This window comes from Jaculus jaculus, chromosome 14 (genome assembly GCF_020740685.1).
Source record: "Jaculus jaculus isolate mJacJac1 chromosome 14, mJacJac1.mat.Y.cur, whole genome shotgun sequence".
NCBI lineage: Eukaryota > Metazoa > Chordata > Mammalia > Rodentia > Dipodidae > Jaculus > Jaculus jaculus.
Window position 1 is genome coordinate 69,198,333 of NC_059115.1, and position 24,668 is coordinate 69,223,000.

Sequence of the window (24,668 nt, forward strand, 5' to 3'; positions counted from 1 at the left end):
GAGAATTTTTAAAAAATAATAATAATTTTAGTAAAGAATTATTAGTACCAAAAATACAGCGATCAGCCGGGCGTGGTGACGCACGCTTTTAATCCCCGCACTCGGGAGGCAGAGGTAGGAGGACTGCTGTGAGTTGGAGGCCACCCTGAGACTACATAGTGAATCCCAGGTCAGCCTGGGCCAGAATGAGACCCTGCCTTGAAACCCCCCCCCAAAAAAAACAGCGATTAAAAAGCTTTGTTCATTTATGTGATGAATTCTAACCTGAGCTCACTTTCTCCATGATTATTTTAATTTCTTAGTAAAAGTTTTCATGCAAAACTTAGGCTATTTTGGAAAAAGAACACACTGGCATTTCTCATTCTTAACAAAGCCTTTGTAAACAGCGTCTGATTTCCTGGAGACAGAGGCCTTCTTATCTCTACAAAGGTTTCCTTCTGTGGATGGAAGGGGGTGCGTAGGCAGATCATCTCATTAAAACTTTACTTCTGTACAAAAACGAGGCAAAGTCAGTAGTGTTTCGGGTGAAAAACGAACTTGATGTAAAATGATGTTTAACAAACAACTGTTCTTTGAGGAAAAAGTACTGGTTTTTAGGTTGAAGCCAGAGGAATAAGGCCCCATTGTATGCCCATTCCCGTTTTGTGGCCATTTCTGTTTACTTGCCAAAAGGAAAGATGTCTGATCGTTACAAACTCGAATATGCAGTAATCAGTTGTCGCTTAGCTACATGCACTCTTGATTGGAAAGTATCACTTCTTCAGACCTTCATTCGGGACTTTTGCTCCTAATTAGTTATCTTGTGATTCTCTTCTGAATTATTCCTACATTTCCCCAGCTCAATCAGCTGTATTACCTAAGGTTCTAAGTAATAGTCTGGCTTCACTTGAGTTCTACCAGGAGAATCAATAAAAGCTTTCTGGGTTACATACATTTACACCAATCATGTCACCGGAAACAATCAGATTACCCAACATAATCTTTTTAACTTCTTTTTTTTTTTTTTTTTTGGTTTTTCGAGATTGGGTCTCACTCTAGCCCAGGCTGACCTGGAATTCACTATGGAGTTTTAGAGTGGCCTCGAACTCACAGCAATCCTCCTACCTCTGCCTCCCGAGTGCTGGGATTAAAGGCGTGCGCCACCATGCCCAGCTCCCAACATAATCTTAAACTGTGGGTCCTCATGGTCACATCTCCCTTACAGGTTACCTTTTAAGATGTTACCATAGAATGTCTATTTTCTTTTTAAGCAAACACAACGCAATCCAGTGTTCAAATGAAAAACATCTCTTTCAAAGCAGTGGCTTTTGAGAATTGTGTATTTCTTGCAACTGTTTGGAAGCCTTAGAAATTCTTTTTAGATATTCTAATCCAGTAAAACTCAAATCTCTATCACAGTTTCAAAAAAAAAGAAAAAATAATTCAAAGACAGGATAAGTATTTTCAGGAGCTTAAGGATACAAAACACACCCTAGGCTCACTCTGCAAGAAACTTCTTCACAGTTTGCTAAAAGCCAAAAGTGTGTTCAGAGACAAGTGTGGTGAAGACATCTTCACGGTCAAGGTCAAGACTGTCAAAAGGATGTGCAAAAGAGTCAGGCATAACAGCACATGCCTGCCATCCTCGCACTCGGGAGGGTAAAGGGAATAACAAGTTCAAGAGCAGCCTAGGCTATGGAGAATTCCAGGCCAGCCTGGGCTACACAGTGAAATCCTGTCTGGAACAAATACATATATTTATAACAAATATGTATGTAATAGCCACAAAAAAAAGACAAGACTAGGTATATTTGCTGAAAGAGTCCCAACAGAATTACGGGGAGAGCAGCCAGCTCAGTTTCACATATCTCAAACACGAGGCGGAGGGCAGTGAAAAGGTCCTTGAGTTGAGCAGCTAGATTTAGCCCTGTAATTACACTGTAATCATATATTATGTAATGAATTAATTTCATCTCATTAGTGAAACTGATTTTTTTCATCCCGATTATTTATGAACCATTTTATTAATCATTCACTCATTGAGAAAGATGTGCCACCCATCAGGCACAGGGATATAAAGATGAGAAGTTAAGAGACTCAGTCAACTGAGCCAAGACAGACATGACTTCAAACACGTGGGCCATAATACACTAAGCACTAAAGGATATGATATTATGGGAACAAAGGAGAGGACATTATAACTCTGCCTGGAGGGACTGTGGATGGCTTCACAGAAAAAGGAATTAATTAAAGATAAGCATGAATTTGCTAAGCAGATACGATAAGAATGCATGCAGGTGCATTCCAAGCACAGTGACCTGGATGGGAAAGAGAAGAAAACATTCGTTTCCACTTTTAAGACAGCAAGCTAAGACCACGCTGCCATCTCTCCTCCCTGACAGGCCACAGAAGTGATTTAATAAATGAGGGGGAACGAAGGGATGCAGGACTGACTATATACCAACACGGAGAATTACTGGAGAGGTCTTATCAGCCCAGAAACAAGGAATGCTTGAAAGGGAGATAACGCAGGCCTAAAGTGAACCATGAAGGCCACACAGGTGCGCTTGGATGTGAAGGGAGGAGCAGGAAGCAGCAGACAAAGGTGCCTGGCTGGAGACCAGCTGGAACACTCCAGAGGCAGGAAATGGCCAGTGTTGCTGCCTCTGAGAGCCCTGCTACTTCCACCCGCCCACATGGCAGCTGGGAAGGGGACGGTAGCCATCCAGCAAGAAAAGCGAAATGAACAATTCCAATAAAAGCTCATCCAGCAGAAAGACCTGTAGACACACCTACACAAAGCCGCATTTAACATCCACCAAGGCCGAGTAATTCAGTGAAATTGATTTCACTGGGTATTTTAAAATAAAGTCCTTGCATCTTTAACCCAGGACCAAGAAATTATGAAGGATGCAATGAGAGCTTTTGGATATGGAAAGCTGGTGAGATTAAAATTTTAATCAAGCAGATGGGGAGAACAGAGCCAGCAGCACTAGTGATGAGCTGGAAAAAAAAAAAAAAAAAGAGGTCAAGGGCAAAGCAACAAAGAAATAAAGGGATCCCTGTAATTCTAGCACCTAGGAAGCTGAGGCAGGAGGGCCCTAAATCCAAGGCCAGATTGGGCTACACAGTAAGACAGTGTTTAAAAAAGAAAAACAAAAAAACACAACAGTGAGAAAGAGAGAGAAGGAAGTGAGGGGAGAAAGGGAGAAGAGGAAGGGAGAGGAGGAAGGGAGAGGAGGAAGGGAGAGGAGGAAGGGAGAGGAGGAAGGGAGAGGAGGAAGGGAGAGGAGGAACACTAGGAAGAGAGGTAGGGGGAGGGGAGGAAGGCAAGAAAGGAAGAGAGGGGAGGAAAGAAGGGGGGAGGACTCATAACTATGAAGAGCATCAGAAAAGGGATCCACAGCCGGGCGAGGTGGCACACGCCTTTGATGCCAGCACTCTGGAGGCGGAAGTAGGAGGATCACTGTGAGTTTGAGGCCACGCTGAGACTGCAGAGTGAATTCCCCATCAGCCTGGCTACAGTGAGTCCCTACCTCGAAAAAAACAGAAAGAAAAAAGAAAAGTAATCCATGGATCTATGAGCAGTAGCTAGAGGGCCTGAAAACAGAGAGAATGGAGGGATGATGATGTCCCAAGTCACCTTCCCTATGAGTGCCAACATACCACCCTAGACTGCCCTACACGGTTCTAGAAGCAGTCATGAAGAGTTTTCTCTTCCAGGTGAGGCCTTTACAAGAGAAGTTACTTGAATGCCCACAAATACAGGGTTGGAATTAGGGCATCGATGAGAACCTTTGACTTGAAAACCTCCATCATGCCAGGCTCTGTCCAGTAAAAGGAACTAGAGCCAAGGGATGCCTGCAGTGACTTGAACCCTGGAAACCCAGACGGCAGCTCCCAAGCATCACTCCCCATGTAAAGGAGTTGTGAGCAAAGGCAGATCTGAGGCTGGGGTGGGCGAAGTCGACAATTCAGATGTCCTAGGCCAGAAAAGAAAGGAAGACTTAAAACGGATTGGAGCTAGCTGGAAGACTCCCTCTGGACAGACGCAGGATAATGTATATACCAGAAAGAATAATCAGAAGAGTGAATTGAAAACTGCTAAATTAAAACAATAATGATAAATCTAAGCTGGAGAGATGCCTTAGTGGTTAAAGCGCTTGCCTGAAGAGCCTGAGGACTCTGGTTAGATCCCCAAGTATCTGCCCAAGCCAGATACACAAGGTGGCGCATGTGACTGCAGTTCCTTTGTAATGGCTGGAGGTCCTTTCATGCCCATTCTCTCTCTCTCTCTCTCTCTCTCTCCACACTTTCTCTCAAATAAACAAAATATTTAAAATAAATAAATCTAAAAATTGCAATGATTCTAGCAGAAAGGTGGGGGAACACAGAGAAGGGAAGCTGTTTAGAGATGAAAATCAACCAAAGTGTGGACGGAATGACAGAACCATCACGATTTTGCAAGCATACTTGTGAGAACTGAAGATTTATGCAAAATGATGGGACAAAATTCTTTTAAAATGTCAAGGACAGCCTCCCCCCCCAAAAAATATGGGAACTATGCTTCATAAAGAGACTAGATAAGGGCCAGAGAGATGGCTTAGTAGTTAAGGCATTTGCCTGCAAAGCCAAAGGACCCTCCTGGTTCAATTCCTCAGGACCCATGTAAGCCAGATGCACAAGGGGGCGCACATGTCTGGAGTTCATTTGCAGTGGCTGGAGGCCCTGGTGTACCCATTCTCTCTCTCTTTCACTCTCATAAATAAATAAATAAATGTTTTAAAAAGAGACTAGATAAGCAAATACAGTATGCAAAAACTACTGAGAACAATAAATAGGAATCATATTTTTAGTAACGGTCGAACAGAAAACAAACAGCATGCTAACTTTCTTGAATGAGGACTCCACTACAGATAAGAGCTGAAATGGCCTTGTTCTTAGTTGATGAGCTCTGAAGTAATCCGGAGTAAAGAAATCTTACAGAAGATTTAGTCTCAAAAGGTTCAAAAAAAAGTACATGTGTGTGCATATATGAGTATGTGTGCCTGTTTATAAATTCTAGGGTTCAATGTTCTAACCTTGTCAACCTTCTTACATTTCAAATTTTGCAAAATAAGAGAATGAAGTCGCTAAAGAATTCAGAGCACTGGGTTCATGCTGACTTGTATTTTGGCATGATTATTCTGAACTGACTTGAGAACCAGTCAAACCAAGAGCCAGAGGTCAGAGGTCAAATCACCATGAAGCTGAGAAGACTTCAGCCTCAAGGTCCTTTATTTGGAGTTTCTTCCCAAAACCCTGGGAGAAAACTGAACAATACATTTTTTCACATAAGTCATATGCTTTTGGAAAATTTGCAAACTATGATTATTTTAAGATGACTGTCTCTTTGCACTGTGTCAAGTTTCCTGTCTCAGGTGGCTCTGGGGAGAAGTGTGGGCCTTTTTTGAATGACCCCAAGGAAAATGTGACTTTTGGTTTAGGAAGAAGCCATTGCTTGTGGTTTGTAGTACTTCCTTGTACAGGTAAGTGTTGATAATTTTCTGGCTATAGGAAAGACTTCTAGAAATGTTCCTGCCACCTACAGTGTTGACTGACTTGGGATCAGACACTAGAATGCTGGGCTGAAATATGAGCCCAACGTGAACTCTGGTGCCTGTGGCCAGCAAGATGTGGAGAGGGAAGAAGCTGGGAAAGGGGGAAAAAAGACAACAACTAATTATCACTCTCTTCTCTCTATAGGAAGATTGCAATGATCCCTATAACAGATCAACATCACAGCCCAAAAGGCAGAAGTCAACTTAAAGATGTGGCAGGCAGTTTAACAGAGTCATATTTAACATGTTCATAGCATTTGACGACGTCTTTCCTTTAGATTTATAATTTGTCGTGCTTGCTTTGCTCATTATAAACAGATAGTTGCTTTTCAATGTTGATGTGCCTGAAATTGTGGCTGTTTGTTCCCCTCAGAAAGAACTTTCAGAACTGTCTAAACCTGAAGCCCAACAAAAGTCTTACCCTATTTGGAAACCAAAAAGAGCATCAATGCAAAAGAATATTAAATGGGGAGGGGACTGGGGTTGAAGTACATTATACACATGTATACAAACTGTCAGTTGCAAGACAGAATATTAAGTAACAAGAACTTGAAACCAAATGGCGAAGATGATGATGCAAGGAGATTCAGATTTATTTAAAATGTCAAATCAAACAAGTTTGTGAATCAGCTAGATATGGGGAAGGCAGTGGGAAAGAAAAGTGGGTTCAGCAGGAGTCTACTTGAGGTGAAGGCAGAGGTCTTGCTCATTCACCCACGGGAAGTTCAGGTGGTTTCTAGGGAGATGTGGAGAAACAGGCTCGAGGCAAAGAGGCAGAGGACGGCCATCCGTGTGCAGATGGGCACGCGTGGCGGGGGCCATCAGGGAGTGGGCTCAAGCTCTGGGCAGGAGCAGGCGAGGTGGAGCTCAAGGGCAGCTGCACCATATGCTGGTGGCGCTCATGGGACAAAGGTGGGAAGGAAACTGGTCACACAACGACGACGCAGAGAATTGGAAGAACCAGGAGATAAGGAGTAGCTTTGGCCAGTGGAGAGAACGGTTGGTTTGCTTGGATAATTTCCAAGAGAGAACTGTTAGTAAAGTGTATTAAATTTGGTAAACATGGATGTAACTGGCAACTCCAAGTTAAGAACACGGTGTAAATGAATGTAAGGCTGAGGAATGAAAAGGAAGTGGACTCAGGAACTAGGGATAACTTGAGATTCATGAGGAGAAAAAAAAAAAAAAAAAGATAAGGAAGTGCTGAGAATCCATGGTCGAGGGTGGGTCAAGCTTGCTTTATTTGCATCTACTGACGCTAAACATATACGTACCCTCTGACCCAGCAATCCACTCCTAGGGAGCAAGCGAAGTATCATCAAAAGGAGAATGGAGACAAATTATGACACTCTGATGCCAAGGAATAATATAAAGTAATAAAAAGAGCAAACTACAGATAAGTATTACATACGGGGCACTTCCCATTGTGTGAAGTTCAGGAAGAGGGGAAACTACTGTATGTTGTGAGAAGTCAGAACAGCAGTTCCCTCTGAGCAGGAGGAGGAGGCCGAGGGAGCTTTCTGGAATGCCGCAAGCGTACTTTCCCTCTATCTGCTGGATGACAGCGTGGATGCACACACGGGCAAACGGGCATTAATCTGTACTCTAACAACAGGAAATGCTGTGTCCCTTACTTGGGCATACCTCAATTTAAAAGTCAAAACACACACACGTGCAAGAAAAAAATAAAAAATTTACAGACTACTTTACTAAAAACGGCCACCAAATCAGAGTAAGTCCCGAGTTGACCCCGAGTATCCGACAATAATATGCAGCTAACGGCTGGAACAGCCTGAACCCGGAGAAGTCATCAACTGTGTCGTCAACAGTCTGTCCTGAGGCAGCACAGTCCACACTTCAGCTCACTCCTGGCTCTCTGCGGTCAATCCTCCTCCCACGCCCACCTCCTCAAGTGGACAATCTATTCTTGCCAACTGAGTGGACCTTTAGATTGGCAAAAGAAGAGATGCCTGCAGCGCAAAGCGAGCCCTATTATCTTTCATATGTCGAAAGAACACAGTTACTGACTTCTTTCCCTACTGTGGAAGAGCAGTTGAAAGGAAGCTTTGTACCCATCAAAATCACAGCAGCAATTTGTGGTCCCTTCCTTTAATGTCTTATTTGCCATACGAAATGATGAAGAGATAACAGCTGGCATTTGAAAACCAAAGTACACCCATATTAATCATTAATAACTTTAGCTCTGTTTAAGTTAATCTGGTACCTGAATGCTCATTATAACAACGAAAATGAAGCACTTACCATTTTGTCTTGTTCCAACGGCAGCGATGATCACTGGCACTGAATTTAATGCTCTTTTTATTACTGGGATATAATTGTCCTTTACTTCATGGAACGAAAACTTGTCATTTACATTGTATTTGATCACAATAATGTCAGCACCCCCAATTAGATTTCGAGAGGTATACCAATCACTGTCAAAAATGTCCTAAACAAAAAATTGCAAATAACAACCTTCAGTTTACTTATCTTCAAATCAATCACAAAATAAAAATAACATTACATATTAGTCTCAGTTTTTTATCATATGCCAAATTCTAGAAGTTATGAAATTTAGTTTAAGTAGCTAACTAATTACATAAAAAATGTTTGATGTTTATTTTTTATTTTTATTCATATAGTCTAAGCAATTATATACTGGTTACATAAGACATCTACAGAACTTTGGAGTGACTGATGAAATAAACAACCTCTTTCAATTATCTATAGTTAAATAAACATTTTGTTTCAAAAGAGTTGCTTTTAGTTGCCCAGGTATGTCAAAAATGGAGCTCTATGCATTCCATGCAAAAGCATGGTCTTGAGTAAGGAAGTGTCACTGGATTTTCTATGATCCAGCTAGACGCTCCAGGAGGCTGTGGTATTTTTGACTTGCAACACACTGAATCCTGTGGTGTCCCATACATTTTATACCTAATAATTTCCAACTTTACAGTACAATACAATACAAATACAAATATAGTAATATTTATGTAGTATGTACAGGGGAACAGGGAAATGTACCTTCATAAAACATCTGGTATACTTTAAGTGTAACATGACCAGGAACATATGAGCAATCCATGTATTTTGTTCATACAGATTAAAAATTCAGGATAAAGTTTTTTTTCTCTGAAATTTCTACTTTTGCACTAATTAATAATATTCATCTTTAGAATCAGGTAACTTATTGTGTTGCCAACTCCTGAAGAAATGTAATGCTTTGATATTTTAAAAATAGTTTCTCAGTTTTTGTGCAAATAGTAAAGAAATTCCACCTCCAAAGATACTCGTAGCTTTCTTCTTGCACCTAGTTAACTATTAATCACTCCTCTCACATGGCCTTTGTATGTGCTTCTAGGATATAATAAAGCTAGATTAAGGAAATAAGAGATAGAAATGGCTAACCAGCCCAAAAACTGTTGAGCTATGAAAGTGTGCACTTTGAAATGAGTCCAGAACAGGGTGAAGAGTGTTTTGATCTACCACCCTCAAGATCATGTGGAGCATTCTGAAGGAATGTTCCACAACTATGCCCTTTTCTTTTACCAGTGCCTCCCCCACCTGCCCATCTCCCAGAGTATACTCTGAGGAATATGAGAATTGCGGAATTTAAAAAACATGGATGCATTATCAAAAATGGAATAGGCAGAGCGTTTTGAAAGAAGTTTTAAAAAAACAGAAAAGAAATGATGGAAGTATCAACACCAAAGACAAAGGACTGAACTTGGGAAGGAGGTGGGGCTGGGGCAAATGAGGAAGGATCAAGGACTGAACTTGGTTGGTGAGGTTAGGAGGTGAGGCTGAGGAAGGACACAGGATTTGAACTTGGGAAGGAGGTGGGGCTGGGGCAAATGAGGAAGGATCAAGGACTGAACTTGGTTGGTGAGGTTAGGAGGTGAGGCTGAGGAAGGACACAGGATTTGAACTTGGGAAGGAGGTGGGGCTGGGGCAAATGAGGAAGGATCAAGGACTGAACTTGGTTGGTGAGGTTAGGAGGTGAGGCTGAGGAAGGACACAGGATTTGAACTTGGGAAGGATGTGAGGCTGGGGCAAATGAGGAGGAATACAGGATGACTGTGGGAAGGAGGAGAGGATGATGGACAAGAAGGACACAGCCCAAGAAGATGTGGACATTTCCCAGCAGAAGGCTATTCTAATTTCCAAATCCCAAACCACAAAACCCATTCAGTTCCAACTCTATCAGTATGGAACTCAAATTCAAAGTATGCAGGTACCACAGCTCAAGTATAACAAAGACAGGAGACAAAGTCAGACCCTAGGATACAACACTGATTATAAGCCACACCAGTGTAAAGGAAGGCACCATTTAACAGAGACAATAAACCAAGAGTCACTGCTTTCCACATTCCAAGTAGCTCAAAATCCCAGAGTTACTAGAGAAGTAGACCAGAAAAGGACACATTTAAGAGAAAATGTCATGGGGGGTGGGGGAGTAGGTTGGCCTTCATTAACTCTGTCTTATTGAGGATGAATGACTACAAATACTTTTATTCACCAAACAATTCAGAGCTTCAAATCCTACACACTTGTTTTTTCAAAGATGTGAACGCTTCTTTATGATTTTTATTTTTTCAGATTTTTAAAATAAGATCTCATGTAACCAGGCTGGCCTTGAACTCTTGGTCCCCCAGCTTCTGTTCCTCAAGTGCTGGGATTATAGGTATGTGCCACCACACCTGGCTAAACTCACTTCTTTGTCACATATTTTTGGTAGAGAGAGAGAACAGACTAAGTAATGAGGTTCTTCTAATGAATTTGAAGACTATTTATTTTAAAAGTACCAAGTATACACAGTGAAGAACCCAGCAAGGGAAAAAAAACAAACCAAAAACCTACAGAAAAGAGAATCTTATTCCAACGCCAAGACAGCAGCAGCATGTTTCTTCTCAAGCCATGTCAAAAAGAACACGTTCCACTGGTGTCTAGAGCGAGGAGGGAAATCACATTCTCCCACCCCCTGTAAATCAGAGGCAGGATTTCTCTAGGGCAAGGGCGTTATGCAACACAGACTTGGAGAATCGAATAGGAATATGTCTTCTTTCTTTTAATCTGAGTTTCTACAAAGAAGGAACAATTTCATCCGGCTTGACTATTGGGCTGCATGTCCTCTATCCCAGTGCACTGCCTTGGGCTACATCTTAGCTGACCAGGGTCAGCTTTCCCTTTGCTCAGTGCAAGACAGGACCACAGAATGCTATGAACTGTGTTTGATTCTAGAAGCCACCACATCCAGCCTGTCCCCTGACGACCTGACTCTTCAGCACAGCTGCAGGAGGCAGAGATTATGATTATTCCACAGTCGGAGGCTGAGACAAGGTAAAAGATTTACCACAAACACAGAGGCACTGAATGGCAAGGTGGGTGAAATCACTTCCTTTTGATGTCAAAACCTGCACTCTAACGGCTCAGCTGTCTGGAATACTCTGTGACTGGGGACACACCAAAAGCAGCTAATAAATGCCATCAACTTTAACACCCCCGGGGTGAACTTCACACCAATGTCATCTGCTATATCTGAAAACCAGAAAACAGGCGCCAAATCTAGCCACACACAAGGTGACTCTCCCAGTAGAACAGGACAATACTCCGAAGCAAGGGTCCAGACTTCAAAGGCTTACTAGATCCATTTTAAAGGCCTTGTTTTACTATGAATAACACAGAGCCTCTTAAGCACCGTCCTTTGCTAAATGAACACAAGCAGGAAAGAGTTAACAGCTCAAATTTTAAATAAAGGAATAGCCATCCTAAATTCACCTTATTCTCTCTACAATTTGTTTACTCTGTCCACTAACCACTTGTTCACCAGTGTGTTGATGAGTCCATTTTTAGGCTGTTAAGATCTTTCATAATGAAAGGACCGAAAGTAAAAGAAGTATTCCACTGGCTTCCACAGCAACCGGCCTTTAAGTTCTCCCAGAACCTTTGCATAGCACTGGCTAACACACTGAAGGGTGAATACCATCTCTTCTGTGGAAAAGCCTGTTTTTAATGTATTTTAGCAGGTTAGCATAACTTAATATTTTATAAAAGTTATACAGGCAAGTAATCTTTCCCTAACATGGAAATCTGTATAAGAATTTTGTCAAACCATATTCCCACATGTCTATACATAGGTATGCTAGGTCCCAGGAGCTCTGATTCGGTTTTTACTTTTTAAATTGCTATTTCAATGTAAAACCCCACACAGTAATTTGTATCCTTTTTTCAGACCCTAAAGTTTCTTTACTACAAAATACAACCTTTAACTAAAACATATGTAACTTCAATATGAGTAAAAACTCATCCAAAAATCAGATTAAATGAAAACATTTGAAATACAATGTCCCTGTGCACTGAAGGTATTTACGTGTCAAGGTGCTTCCTTGTCCTTTAATCAAACAAGAGTGGGGCTAAGATTTATACACTTATAATTTCTACCATAAATTTGAAGATTAAAAAAAAAATGTTCCAAGCAACATTCGCAAAAATTTCTGATTTATGAATGACCAAAGACGCAGACAGCTACTATGTGGAGTATTTACATTAGTAAACTAAAAGAAAACATTATAATGTTTTCACAGATTCACAGGGCCACAAACAAGTCATTTAAAATTAGCTCTCGGGCCCCGCCTGCCCTTTCTTCCCCTTTCCATACTATTTCTGAACTGTCCCAGTGAAAAGTATTTTTGCCCGTGTTGAGCTATAAGAGCTCTGTATTTATAGAACACGAACATCTCCGTATTCTCCACGGGGTAGACTTCAACATCACTTTGTGCCAGCCGAACTTGGTGACACCCCCCACACACCCCAGCAGTGTCCCTAGGGGTTTGCACAGTCACCTGTCAGGGGGTCCAACCCGGGGGACCACCTACAGTCGTGAAAGGGAGTCATTGCTCCCCATTGGGGCGTCCCCCCCCCTTTTTTTTGCCAGCTTCTTGGAAGTGTTTTCTGGATGGGCTGCCCCCTTCCCAATGAAACAAAGGACGAGATTTTGCAAAAAAAAAAAAAAAATGTTTAAGAAGTGCACCCAGGTAAGGTGGACAGACACTCTGCATTCAAGGACACAGGAAAGGAGGGGAGGAGAAAGAGAGGGGGGTGGGAAGGTGGCTCGGCGCGGACCCCCGCTGCCCAGCCCGCGGGCTGGCTGCCCACCCCGCCCCCCGCTTCCTACCCAGACGGGACAGTCGTGCACCACGAGCTTGACGTTGCCGAACGCACTGGCCTGGTACTCGGTGAACACGGGGCGCGCGACCGTGCCCGCGGCGGCGTTCAGCAGCAAGCTGCTCTCGTCCCCGGAGACCAGAGGGCTCCTGCCCAGGTAGGTGCGGATGAGCCCCGACGGCCGGTGGTCCTGGTGGAACGCGTCCCCCTCGTTCCCCAGCGCCACGATGTGGATGGACCTGCAGGGGCACCGAGAGGCCGGGCTGGGGTGTCGGGGTGGTGGTGGTGGTGGTGGCGGGGCGGCGGGGGGTGGGGGTGACGGTGAGGAGCGCGAGCTGTCAATCACGCGCGGGCCCCCCCCCCGGGGGATGGTGGAGGCGGACAGGGTGGGCGCAGCCCCCGGGGCTTGGGGGCGTCAGCGAGGGAGGGCGGGGTGGAGGGCGGCCGGACCCCGGCCCGCCGCAGACAATGGCAGCGCGGCGGCGAGGCGTCTACGTACATGATCGCGGATGAGGCCGACCGCGAGGAAGCCAGCGAGCCAGCGAGCGGGGCTCACCGCGGTCCGCTCAGCCCGGGGCCGGCCGCCCGCGGGCCCCTCGCGCGCGCCTCCACCGCGGCGCGGACGGACGGACGCACGCACGGACTCACGGACGGACGGACGGGCGGACGCGGAGCCTGGAGAGAGCCGGGGCGGCGCGAGCCAGCGAGGGGAGGGAGCCCGAGAGCCCGGCCGCCAGCCGGGGGCGCTCGGCCAGCCAGTCAGCGAGCGCCCGGGGACATCCCGCGCCGCCCCGGAGCAGATGGGCCGGGCGGGAGCGACCAGCGCGCGGCTCCCGCTCCTCCTCCTCCTCCTCCTCCTCGGGCTCCGGCTCCGGCTCCCGGCCCGCACGTGCCGCCCGCCCCGGAGAGCCGCGCACGCTGGGCTGGGCTGCCCGAGGGGGACGTGCTGCCCGCCGGATACCGAGGAGCGAGCCTCCTCCCCGCCCGCGCCCCACGCCCCCGAGCCCCGAGCTCCCCGGGGCCGGGCCGCCAATCCGCCCGCAGCAAGTTTGCTCAACTCGGAAAGGCTGTAACGCGAGCCGGGCAGGGGGTGGGGCGGCGTGGCTGGCTCGCGGGGGACGGCGCGGCTCTCCTCGGGAGGGAGGTGAGGGAGGTGAGCCCCGCTTGGAGAGGCCACCCCAACACACACACACACACACACACACACACATACACACACACACACTTGCCTTGGATCTAAAGTGCATCACATCTGCACACACACACATACACACACACACACACACACACACTTGCCTTAGATCTAAAGTGTTTGCATCACATCTGCGCACACACACACACACTTGCCTAGGATCTAAAGTGTTTGTATCACATCTGCACACACACACACACACACACACACACTTGCCTTAGATCTAAAGTGTTTGCATCACATCTGCGCACACACACACACACTTGCCTTAGATCTAAAGTGTTTGCATCACATCTGCACACACACACACACTTGCCTAGGATGTAAAGTGTTTGCGTCATTTCTACACACACACACACACTTGCCTAGGATGTAAAGTGTTTGCGTCATTTCTACACACACACACACACACACACTTGCCTAGGATGTAAAGTGTTTGCGTCACTTCTACACACACACACACACACACACACACACTTGCCTGGGCCTTGGATCTAGTGTTTGCATCACATCTGCACACACACACACACACACACACACACACAAACACACGCACACATGCACCCTTGCCTTGGATCTAACGTGTTTGCATCGCCTCTGCCTGCCAGTTTGTCTTTTGTCCACATGTGCCACAGCTGTTTAGTAAAGTCATACTTGTGAGGGGGGAAAAAGGAGCGAGAGGAATAAAGGCAACATTCATGCTGCTGCAGAACGGGTCTTTGTTCACACAACCAGTGAATTTGCAAATGTCCTTTGGAGGAGGTTATTTTACTATGACAAGGTATATTTGCCCAAAATCTACAAAAAAAAAAGAAGAAGAAGAAGAAGAAGAACAGCCCTGGAGATTTTAAAGTGTCACTTTTTTAAACGGAGTTATGCTAGTTAACTTGGAATTTTTTTTTCAGTGCATATTATGGTTGCAAGTTTAGTAATGGTTCACAGACCAGATTTTTTTAAAAAAGCATCATGTTAATGCAAAGATTCCTCGGATTCTTTTACAATGACACGCTGAAGTGAACGGTTGTGGCTGTCCCTGAAGGGACTCAGACTGTCTCAGTCCAAATGATCACGGTGGGTTACTCTGAGCTCCTCTATTAAGATTCTCCCAACATCGCACAAGCCACCAGGAGTTCTTGTTTATCCCTTCATTTCTTTATTTTTGCCCTATTTTGCGTTGGGCTGTTTCTTTTCTCGGCAGAACTATTTTGGATGTGAGAGACTTGGGGTGGGGATTGTTTTTGGAAGGGGTCTGAGTAGACAAAGGTAAGAGAATGTCAAGGGCTTCATGCTATGAGCCCTTGTTGCCCAGCAGAAAACAAGTTAATACTTTCTTGTCCCCCTTCCAGTGGGATAGAACAGGAGGCAGTCTCTATGTTGGCACTGATTTTCTTTTTCCTTTTTGTTCTTTGGGACAGGGATCTTCCAACATTGCCCAGTCTGCCCTCCAGCTATCAATGCACCCACCCAAATCGCTGGGATTATAGTCATGCTCAGAACATTACTGATGTTTTTAAATTAATTTCCCTTTGTACCCAAGTGTAGTGTTTTTTTTTTAGCCTCCAGAAACTTAACCATCCTGAAAAAGTTAAGATGCAGCATCTCCCTTCCTGTGGGGTTCATAAAAAGTACGTGTTCTCGCCGGAGAGATGACTCAGCAGTTAAGCCACTTGTCTGCAAAGCCTAGGGACCCAGCTTCAATTCCACAGTACTCACTTAAAGCCAGATGCGCAAGGTTGCACAAGGTGGTGCATGCATCTGGAGCTCATTTGCAGTGGCTAGAGGCTCTGGTGTGCCTGTTCTCTCCCTCTCCTCTCTCTTTCTCTCTCTTTCCCCCTCTCCCTCTGCCTCTTCCTCTTCCTCTCATACTCTCTCAAATAATAAATGAAAATACGTGTTCTCATTAGTTCCCTCCAGTGACCCACAGGTCAAATACAAAAAAGCGTGCATGAGTGAATAAAGAGAATGGAGTATCTAAGTAACGATGTTTTTCTTTGTGTGTGTGATGCGTGGTGTGTGCCCACGTATGGACTGCTGGGCAGGCCCCATGGTGCAAAGGCCAGAGAAGAATGGCCAGTGCCCTCCTGCTTTTGCTGATCTAAGTGAGATAGAGTCACTCAGTGAACCGGAAGCTGCCATTTTTTCAGTCAGAATGGTTGACCAGCAAGCCATAGAGATTCTCCCGTCTCTGCTCCCCAAGGGACCAGGGTCATAAATGTGCCTGGCCACACTCGATTATTTATGTGAGTGCTGGGAAATCAAACTCAGGAACAACCAGGCCTCAGTGCCTATGCAGCGACTCCCACCTGCTGAGCCATCTCCCAGGCCTGGATTTATTTTTCTTTCTTTCTTTCTTTTTGAGATAGTATCTCACCATGTTGCCCAGGCTGATAGGAAACTCCAGGATTTAGCAATCTTGTATCAAGTTTTCAGAGTATCGGACTATAAGTGCCTACCACCATGTCCTGGTCAACGATTTTTCCATGGATCTTCCTACAACATGGAAGATCCTTAAGGACCTCATGCTCAGTGAAATAAGGTAGTCACAACAAGAGAAATAGTCTTTCATTCACTGACGTGAGCTCCATGAGGTACGTCAGGGTCTTAGAAACAGAAAGTAGTGCAGTTTTCTAAGGGGCTGGAGCAGGAGAAGGGCCATTATTGGGGTATTCAGTTTAAGATTTGCCAAATGAAAAAAAGTTATAGAAATCTATCACACAACAAAGTACAGACAGCTAACACTACTGCATTAAACGACAGACTGACTAAGAGGGATGTGCCTCCTTGGGCATCTGGCTTCCGTGGGTACTGAGGAATCGAACCAGAGTCCTTTAGCTTTGCAGGCAAATACTTACCCACTAAGCCATCTTCTCCAGCCCTTTAATGTCATTTTAAAACCCAATACAAAATGTGCAAAAACTGACAAACAAACAAACAAAAAAAGACAGCAGACGTGTGAGAACTAGAAGTAGCTAGAAAGAAGAAAGCATTCTCTCCTTCCTCACTTACTGAGTATATGAGCCCGACAAGAGCTGTGAGAGGGTGTAGCAGACAGATTCGGGTTCACTGAGATGAACTTCCAGACCAGGCACAGTTATGGAGGAAGGGATATTTATTGAAGCTTGCAGATCCAGGGGAAGTTCCATAATGGCAAAAGAAGCTGGTCTGCCTTCACAGGCCCAAGCAGACAGAGAGAAGCACAAGCCTAAAAGTCAAAAGCCAGAGCACACTTCAGGAACTCCAGCTAGGCACACTTTGCGTATCTTTAGATTGAAATTAGAAACCCACCACCACAATTTAAGATCCACCCAGTGACATTGCCTCCAGCCAGAGCCAGCAGATGCAAACTACAAACAACTGAAGGTATTGGGGGCCATCTATGCTATTCAAACCACCACAGTGTGTGTGGACGGTTCTTGGATGTAATGGACTCCATCTGTGCCCATAAGAAGCTAAGTCTATCAATGGCCACTAGACTGTACAGTTCCTCTCGATCTTTTTTAAAATGTGCTGCTTTCTGGATACTTGCATGAGCCAAGGCATCAATAATAAAAGTACATACATAGAGCAAAGATTAAAAAGCTCAATGAGGGTCTGGAGAGATAACTTAGCAGTTAAGGTGCTTGCCTGCAAAGCCTAAGGACTCAGGTTCAATTCCCCAGAACCCATTTACAGCCAGATGCACAAGGTGGTGCATGCATCTGCAGTGGCTAGAGGCCTTAGTGTGCCCATTCTCTCTCTCTCTTAAATAAAGAAATATTTCAAAAATTTTTTTTGAAGTTCAGTGAATGAAGCCGGGTGTGGTGGTGTATACCTTTAGGCAGAGGTAGGAGGATCGCCATGAATTCGAGGCCACCCTGAGAATACATAGTGAATTCCAAGTCAGCCTGAGCTAGAGTGAGACCCTACCTCGTAAAACCCAACAAACACAAAGTTCAGTGAATGATTAGATCTATGCTATATAGGTATATGCTGTATAGAAATTCATAGGGGCAGTGAAACATTGTTTTGGGCCTTAAAAATGAGGAAGAATTTGCTAGATTTGAACAAAGAAGAGGTTGGAAAGGAAGGAATGTTCAAAAGAACTGGACAGCTGAGCATGGTTGGCCCACATCTTTAATCCCAGCACTCAGGAGGCAGAGGTAGGGGAATTGCTGTGAGTTCGAGGAGAGCCTGAGACTACAGAGTGAATTCCAGGTCAGCCTGGGGTCGAATGAGACCCTAACTCAGAAACAAATAAATAAACCGAACTAGACAGATATTTCATGCAGATCACATGCAGAGGTATGAAGACACGCATGACTATTTCCCATTCAAAGAACAGCAGCAGTGAATAAAGGTGGCATGCAGAGTCCAAGACTGAGACAGGCAGGAAAAGGCATGCTGGCGGCTTCCCGAGAGATTTCCTCTGAAATCAGATCAGGTAATATTCAAGATTTAGACTGGGAATCTCTGGCTGGTGCCCTTCCTCCTCTACGAAAGACATAGCCTGGCTAGATGTTCACGAGGCCCACTTTTTCTTTTAAGATAGTTCCCTAAACTTTTTGCAGCTAGCTTGGGCCATGTGGTTTGTTCTCAGCAGTAAGTGTGAGCAGTTAAGGGAAAGAATGCCTTCTCGACGTTCCTCTATCCATCTATCTTCCAGCTGGATGAAGCCAGGTAAACCTTAGAGCCATGTGGTCAAAGGCACGGGTGGGGTAATATGGCTGTTCAGCAGAGCCCTTTCCAGCATGCATTGCACTGTGACATGAGCGAGAAATAGATCTGTACTGAGTTTAGCCAGACATTTTGAGGTCAATTATTACAGCAGCTAGTATTGCTTATCTTGGCTTAAAGAATATCACAGATGGTCCATTTCCTGACATTTTAAAGATACATTTCATAATTATCATAAAATCACTTTTTCGCGGTTATTTCTCTTTCATTTTAAATTTTTATTCATATACTTGATATATTTGTAACTTTTATTTGCACCATTTGAAAATATTACTTTTATGAGAACAAATTGTAACAAATTGAATTATCCTATGTTCCCAACCTCAGGGTCACTGGAAAACACACAGAAAAGTTTTCCAGCTAAAACAATATTTTTTTCCCTTTAGTGTTTGGCATACCACTGTTCTATATTCACTCTGTTAGATTTTTTTTTTAAATTTGGGAATGAGATATAATGCATTGCACATGTGAGGTGACCCAGCGAGCAGTTATCGTCCCCAGATGGTGAATATTGATATAAACCAGTAAGCTTTTGAGAAGCATGCTGGTACCTTAATGACCAGAGAGGAAACAGTGTTGGCAAGGGCAGTCCTAGAGAGCTACCCTGACACGAAACTTGTCCGTTTGTGTTTGATTGAAGGAGATGAGATTTCTACAGAAGAATCTTCCAAGCTTGTCTTAGGATGTGGCAGAGAAAGTTGCCAAGTCAGCCGAGATTGAAGCTCCGCGGCTCCCATATTAAGTTGATCAGCGCAGTCTTAACTGCCATGCTTTAATATTAGAGCTGCCTGTTCATTTTTTTGTTTTGTTAAGAGAAGCTCTATTAGCAAATACAAGTACTTTTGCCTCTTGCCCAAAAGGAAAGAAATTAGGCTTTCATATTTAATGAGGCTACGGGTGCTGGTGCCCCTCTTGATCCATCAGTGGGCAGGCCCTGGTGCGCAGGCAGAGCACAGCACAGCCTGAGGCAGGCCACATGCTTGCCCCGGCCTTTCTACACACGACCATAGATAGGATCTGCATCTGGCTGAGGGATTTATGGATGATCCTTAAGTAAACTGACGTATCCCGGACAAATGGAGGTTCTGCTAAATGCAGGAAAGCGGAGCAGAAACACAATGTACCAGGTTGAAATTGCTGATGTTTTGAGAGCCACAATAAGGTTAAAGAAATAAAAGAAAGTAAAAAACGAATGTCTAATGTATTCTGAAAAGAACCTGGCCATCATAATGACTACTAGAGAACTGTTCTGAATATGAATTTATATTCACTTTTGCTAACATTGACTTCACCCTCAGTATTAGTTAGCCGATTCTGAATCAGTCATAATTACCCAGTCAGATAAGTGGTAAACATCCAAAAAAATAAATAAATAAAGACAGAATTCCAGTGGATTTTCAGCATGTGTAAATATTATATTATCCAAACCAATATTTAAATCTCCAGTAATAAATCCTAAAAACAAAATCTCCTCTGAACTACGTTAAAAATGAAAGTCAAGAAAGCAACAAACCCTTGGGGAAATGGTTTTCTTCTTGACAAGATAATAATGTCTGAAATAATACAGTGGACACAAATGGGGGTGACTGCATTCCTTTGTCAGCAAAGACCTTGAAAGCATGCCCAGAAAGTTCAAGGCCACCCTAAGACTACATAGTGAATTCCAGGTCAGCCTGGGCTTGAGCGAGACCCTATTTCTAAAACCTTAAAATACAAAGTTTCTGTAAGTGTAACTGCTGACGGTTTTTGAAACAGGTCTCACTGTATAGCTCATTGTCACCTAGAGCTCACTGTTAACCCAAGCTGGCCTCAAATTCACTATGACCACCTTCCTCAGCCTCTCAAATATTGACATTACAGATGTGAACCTGTAGTTTTCACTAAGTGAAAAAAAAAATTTTTTTTTTTTTTTGGAGGGAGACTCCCTAGATAAGGAGAGAGCAAGCTGATGAAGTTCATTCCCGGCACATCTCTCAGGTGGTTTCAACAAAGCAGCTGGAGGCAGAACACACACTATAACAGGGTATTATCAATGTGGTTAGTTTTGTGTACACAAGGACTTGTTATTTGTTTTCATTGTGAGACATAACATACATATAGGAAAGTGCAAAAGGGCTGGAGAGATACCTTAGCGGTTAAGGCACCTGCAAAGCCTAAGGACCCATGTTTGACTCTCCAGATCCCACGCAAGATGAAGCAAGCGCAAGGTAGCACATGCCCACTAGGTGGCGCAATCATCTGTAGTTGGATTGCAGTGGCTGAGGCCCTTGTGTGCCAATTTTCTCTTTCTCACTCTCTCTCCTTAAAAATTAAAAATAAATTAGAAAAAGGAAGTGCAAAAACTATATGCACATAATTTAGCAAATACTTAGAAAGTAAGCATTTCTAAATGCTTTCAGGTTAATAAAACAGCACCATCAGTGTTTGTCCTGGGTGCTCCTGTTTTCCCCAACTCCATCCTCTCCCAGCTGCAGCTCCTTCCTGAGAGGAGAATGGCCTGACTTTTGTGATGACTGTTTATTTTCCAGAGCAGTGCTGCTTCTACATGCATCCCCGAAAAAATAGTTCGGCTCTGCTCTTTTTAAGCTTTTTTTAAGAGGCATCACTCTGAATACACTCTTTCGAGCCTTGATTTTGATTTTGTTTATTTATTTCCTCTTGCCTCCTGTCATCGTCTGTAAGATTCAATCATGTTTATTCCTGTGGTTTATTCCTCTTGCTGCTTTTCATAACACCCAGTGGTAATACATATGACTGGTTATCTCTTCTGCAGATAGACACAGGGCTACGTCTAGGTTATGTGTGTGTTAAATATGCTCGTCAGGATTCCTTCTTTAAAGTATGTACTTGTGGGCTGGAGAGATGGCTTAGCGGTTAAGCGCTTGCCTGGGAAGCCTAAGGACCCCGGTTCAAGGCTCGGTTTCCCAGGACCCACCTTAGCCAGATGCACAAGGGGCGCACATGTCTGGAGTTCGTTTGCAGTGGCTGGAGGCCCTGGCGCGCCCATTCTCTCTCTCTATCTGCCCCTTTCTGTCTGTCTCTGTCACTCTCAAATAAAATGAACAAAAAAAAGTTTAAAGTATGTACTTGTGAATTTGCTTAGTCATGGGAGTATGGAGTATGTGTGTCCAACTCTAGTCAGTAACACCCAACTGATCTCAGAAATGATTTTATTGGGGCTGGAGAGGCGGCTTAGTGATTAAGGCACTTGCCTGTGAGCCCTAAGGACCCAGGTTCGATTCCCCAGGACTCATGTAAGCCAGGTGCATGAGGTGGTGCATGCATCTGGAGGTTGTTGGCAGGGGCTGGAGGCCCTGTTGTGCCCATTCTCTTTCTATACATGTCTGCCTCTCTCTCTCTCTCTCAAATAAATAAATAAAATATTTTCAAAAAATGACTTTTACCCATTACACTCCCTACAGTGAGGCATGAGAATTCTTCAATAATCCTTTATATATGTAAATATATGTACTATATGCCAAGAATTATGTTAGATACATTTTTTTAAATTTTTCGAGGTAGGGTCTCACTCTAGCCCAGGCAGACCTGGAATTCATATGTTTGATACTTTACAAACATTGATTTGTTTAATTCTCACGACCACTCTGAAGTGTTGTTCTACTAATTTACAGGAAGGAACACTGGAGCTCAGAGAGGTTAAGTAGTTTATTCAAGCAGAGAGTGAAGGAGCTGGGATTCCAACTTGGATGATTAGGCTGAGTTCTACCCTCGAGGCAGGAAGAAGAGAGGAGAGAGGGGAAAGTGACTGATAAAGGACCGGCTTGTCTAGAATTCATCCTGGAGGGGAAAAACAAAATGTCATCATATTGTTTTAGCTAATCTAATGAGAACTAAAGCTTACCAATTTATACAAAAATCATAACATAATATTAGCTGTCCCTGCCCCCCAGTAAGAGCTTGCCCGTACTTCACGGGGAACAGAAAAATCACTGACCGGGGTCAGAAACCCTTTGACCAGCCATGAGGAAAACTGGCTCTGCTCACTTTATTTACCTGGGTGATTCTTCCCAGAGAAGTGACCTAGAGTTTTGTTGTGTTTTTCCAAACTATGAATTTCTTTCAAGTTGCAATCCTGCAATATCAGTTGTGTTTATCTATAGAAGCCTAAGGAAGAATCCAGAATGTTACATACTTGCAGATCCAGCTACCCCATCTCTTTAAAAGGCATAACACGTCTGTGTCTTTGTTGGGACTTTATTATCCATCCATATCTATCACCAGTGACCAGTGGCGTCTCTCAGACAGCACATAAGTAACGTATGTCCCTTCGAATTAGGACTCCGGGCACCTGTCAGAGTGAGCTCCTGGGAGATCTGGTAGTTTGGTCTTTAAAATGCCTGCTCGGATATTTAGGCCTGTGCGCTAAAAACCACTCTCTATGATTCCCAGGGCTGTATATAGACTTTACAGACATGATTTCAAGGAACTTGGCTTACTCACTTGTCCGTGTTCTTGTGAGGTTTTACTTTTGTAATCCTACAGAAATACAGGATGTTATATTGAAGTGATATAAAACTTTGCTGACAAGCCTTTTTTGAGAACTCTAGCACAAAGAACCAGTGTTTTGGTTTTTCTTTTTTTTTTTTTTAAGAAAAAGATATTTATTATTTACACCACTGAAAACCGGTAAGAACAGTATACACCATACTTATTTAAACTTCCTTCAAATGCGACTGTATGAAGCAAAACTGTCAACACAAAACAGTGGTTACCTTACATACCTGCACGCTTAAGCATTACAAATAATACATATTTAATATCATTCTAATCTGGTTGTTTTAGCTGTACTAAACATGGTACCATTTTATTTTATTTTACTTTATTTTGGTTTTTCGAGGTAGGGTCTCACTCTAGCTCAGGCGGACCTGGAATTCACTATGGAGTCTCAGGGTGGCCTCCTACCTCTGCTTCCTGAGTGCTGGGATTAAAGGTGTGCACCACCATGCCCAGCATCATTGTACCATCTTTGATAGTATTTCTCTACCCCTCCTTTGCACTCCTTCCTGTGCTGGAGTCACCTGCATTTCCACTATAGTCATCTATAAGACATTATCCCAGCTGGATACAGGCAATGCTTTGAAATGTTCTTTTTTCATTAAAGGGCTGCCACAACCTAGTTCACCTTACAGCCTCATACCTTACTTCGGAGCCTTATTTTTCTGAATTTGTTTTTTTTTTCCCTTTTCACATCTGAGTCCACAATCCTGTCTGCAGTTAAAAAATGTATTTTACAGTGTCTAATAATTGAAACTATCTTACATCTTTCTTTCTGAGAGCCCAGTTGGTGCCATTAAATATTAAGTTGGCAGAAGCATTTAAAATTTTTAGCTTGGGGGCTGGAGAGATGGCTTAGCGGTTAAGCGCTTGCCTGTGAAGCCTAAGGACCCCGGTTCGAGGCTCGGTTCCCCAGGACCCACGTTAGCCAGATGCACAAGGGGGCGCACGCGTCTGGAGTTCGTTTGCAGAGGCTGGAAGCCCTGGCGCGCCCATTCTCTCTCTCTCCCTCTATCTGTCTTTCTCTCTGTGTCTGTCGCTCTCAAATAAATAAATAAATAAATAAAATTAAAATTTTTAGCTTGGGGCTGGAGTGATGGCTTAGTGGATAAAGTATTTTCTGGACAAATATGAGTATCTGAGTAGGGAGCCTCAGGACCCCCATAAAAAACTGCACTCTTTCTGGTGGCAAGCAGGAGCCAACACCCAGAATTGTCCTCTGACCTCTCCACACACACTGAAACACACTACTCACACACCCACTAATATGAACATGACACACGTAGACACAAACACAGATATCATATGCAGACAGCAAGAAAAAACACACACACCATTTTTTAAAGATCACCTTAGCCCAGCTTGATGGTACATGCCTGTGTCCCAGCACTCAGGAGAGAGGCAAGGAAATCAGGAGTTCAAGGCCAGCCCCAAGGCTGCATGAGACCCTATCTCAAAAAGTAAGTAGCGTATCTTAAGGAACTATTGTTTTTTGTTGTTTTTTT

At 43.9% G+C, this 24,668-nt stretch overlaps 2 protein-coding genes across 11 annotated transcripts in view; one reads left to right on the forward strand and one right to left on the reverse strand.

The window, feature by feature from the left end:
- Positions 1 to 13,319, reverse strand: part of Rhobtb3 (Rho related BTB domain containing 3) — a 60,796-nt gene extending 47,477 nt beyond the window's left edge. For all 3 annotated transcript variants that reach the window (XM_045133265.1, XM_045133264.1, XM_045133266.1), the window contains exons 1-3: positions 13,243 to 13,319; positions 12,754 to 12,982; positions 7,842 to 8,028 (exon numbers count right to left, since the gene is read on the reverse strand). In XM_045133265.1, the coding sequence (XP_044989200.1) occupies positions 7,842 to 8,028; positions 12,754 to 12,982; positions 13,243 to 13,244 (418 nt within the window). In that variant the 5' untranslated portion in view covers positions 13,245 to 13,319. The remainder of the gene's footprint in view (positions 1 to 7,841; positions 8,029 to 12,753; positions 12,983 to 13,242) is intronic.
- The window catches only part of Spata9 (spermatogenesis associated 9), a 64,245-nt gene continuing 52,269 nt past the window's right edge, over positions 12,693 to 24,668 (forward strand). For all 8 annotated transcript variants that reach the window (XM_045133268.1, XM_045133267.1, XM_045133269.1 and 5 more), the window contains exon 1: positions 12,693 to 12,900. The gene's annotated coding sequence lies outside the window, so the exon portion shown is untranslated. The remainder of the gene's footprint in view (positions 12,901 to 24,668) is intronic.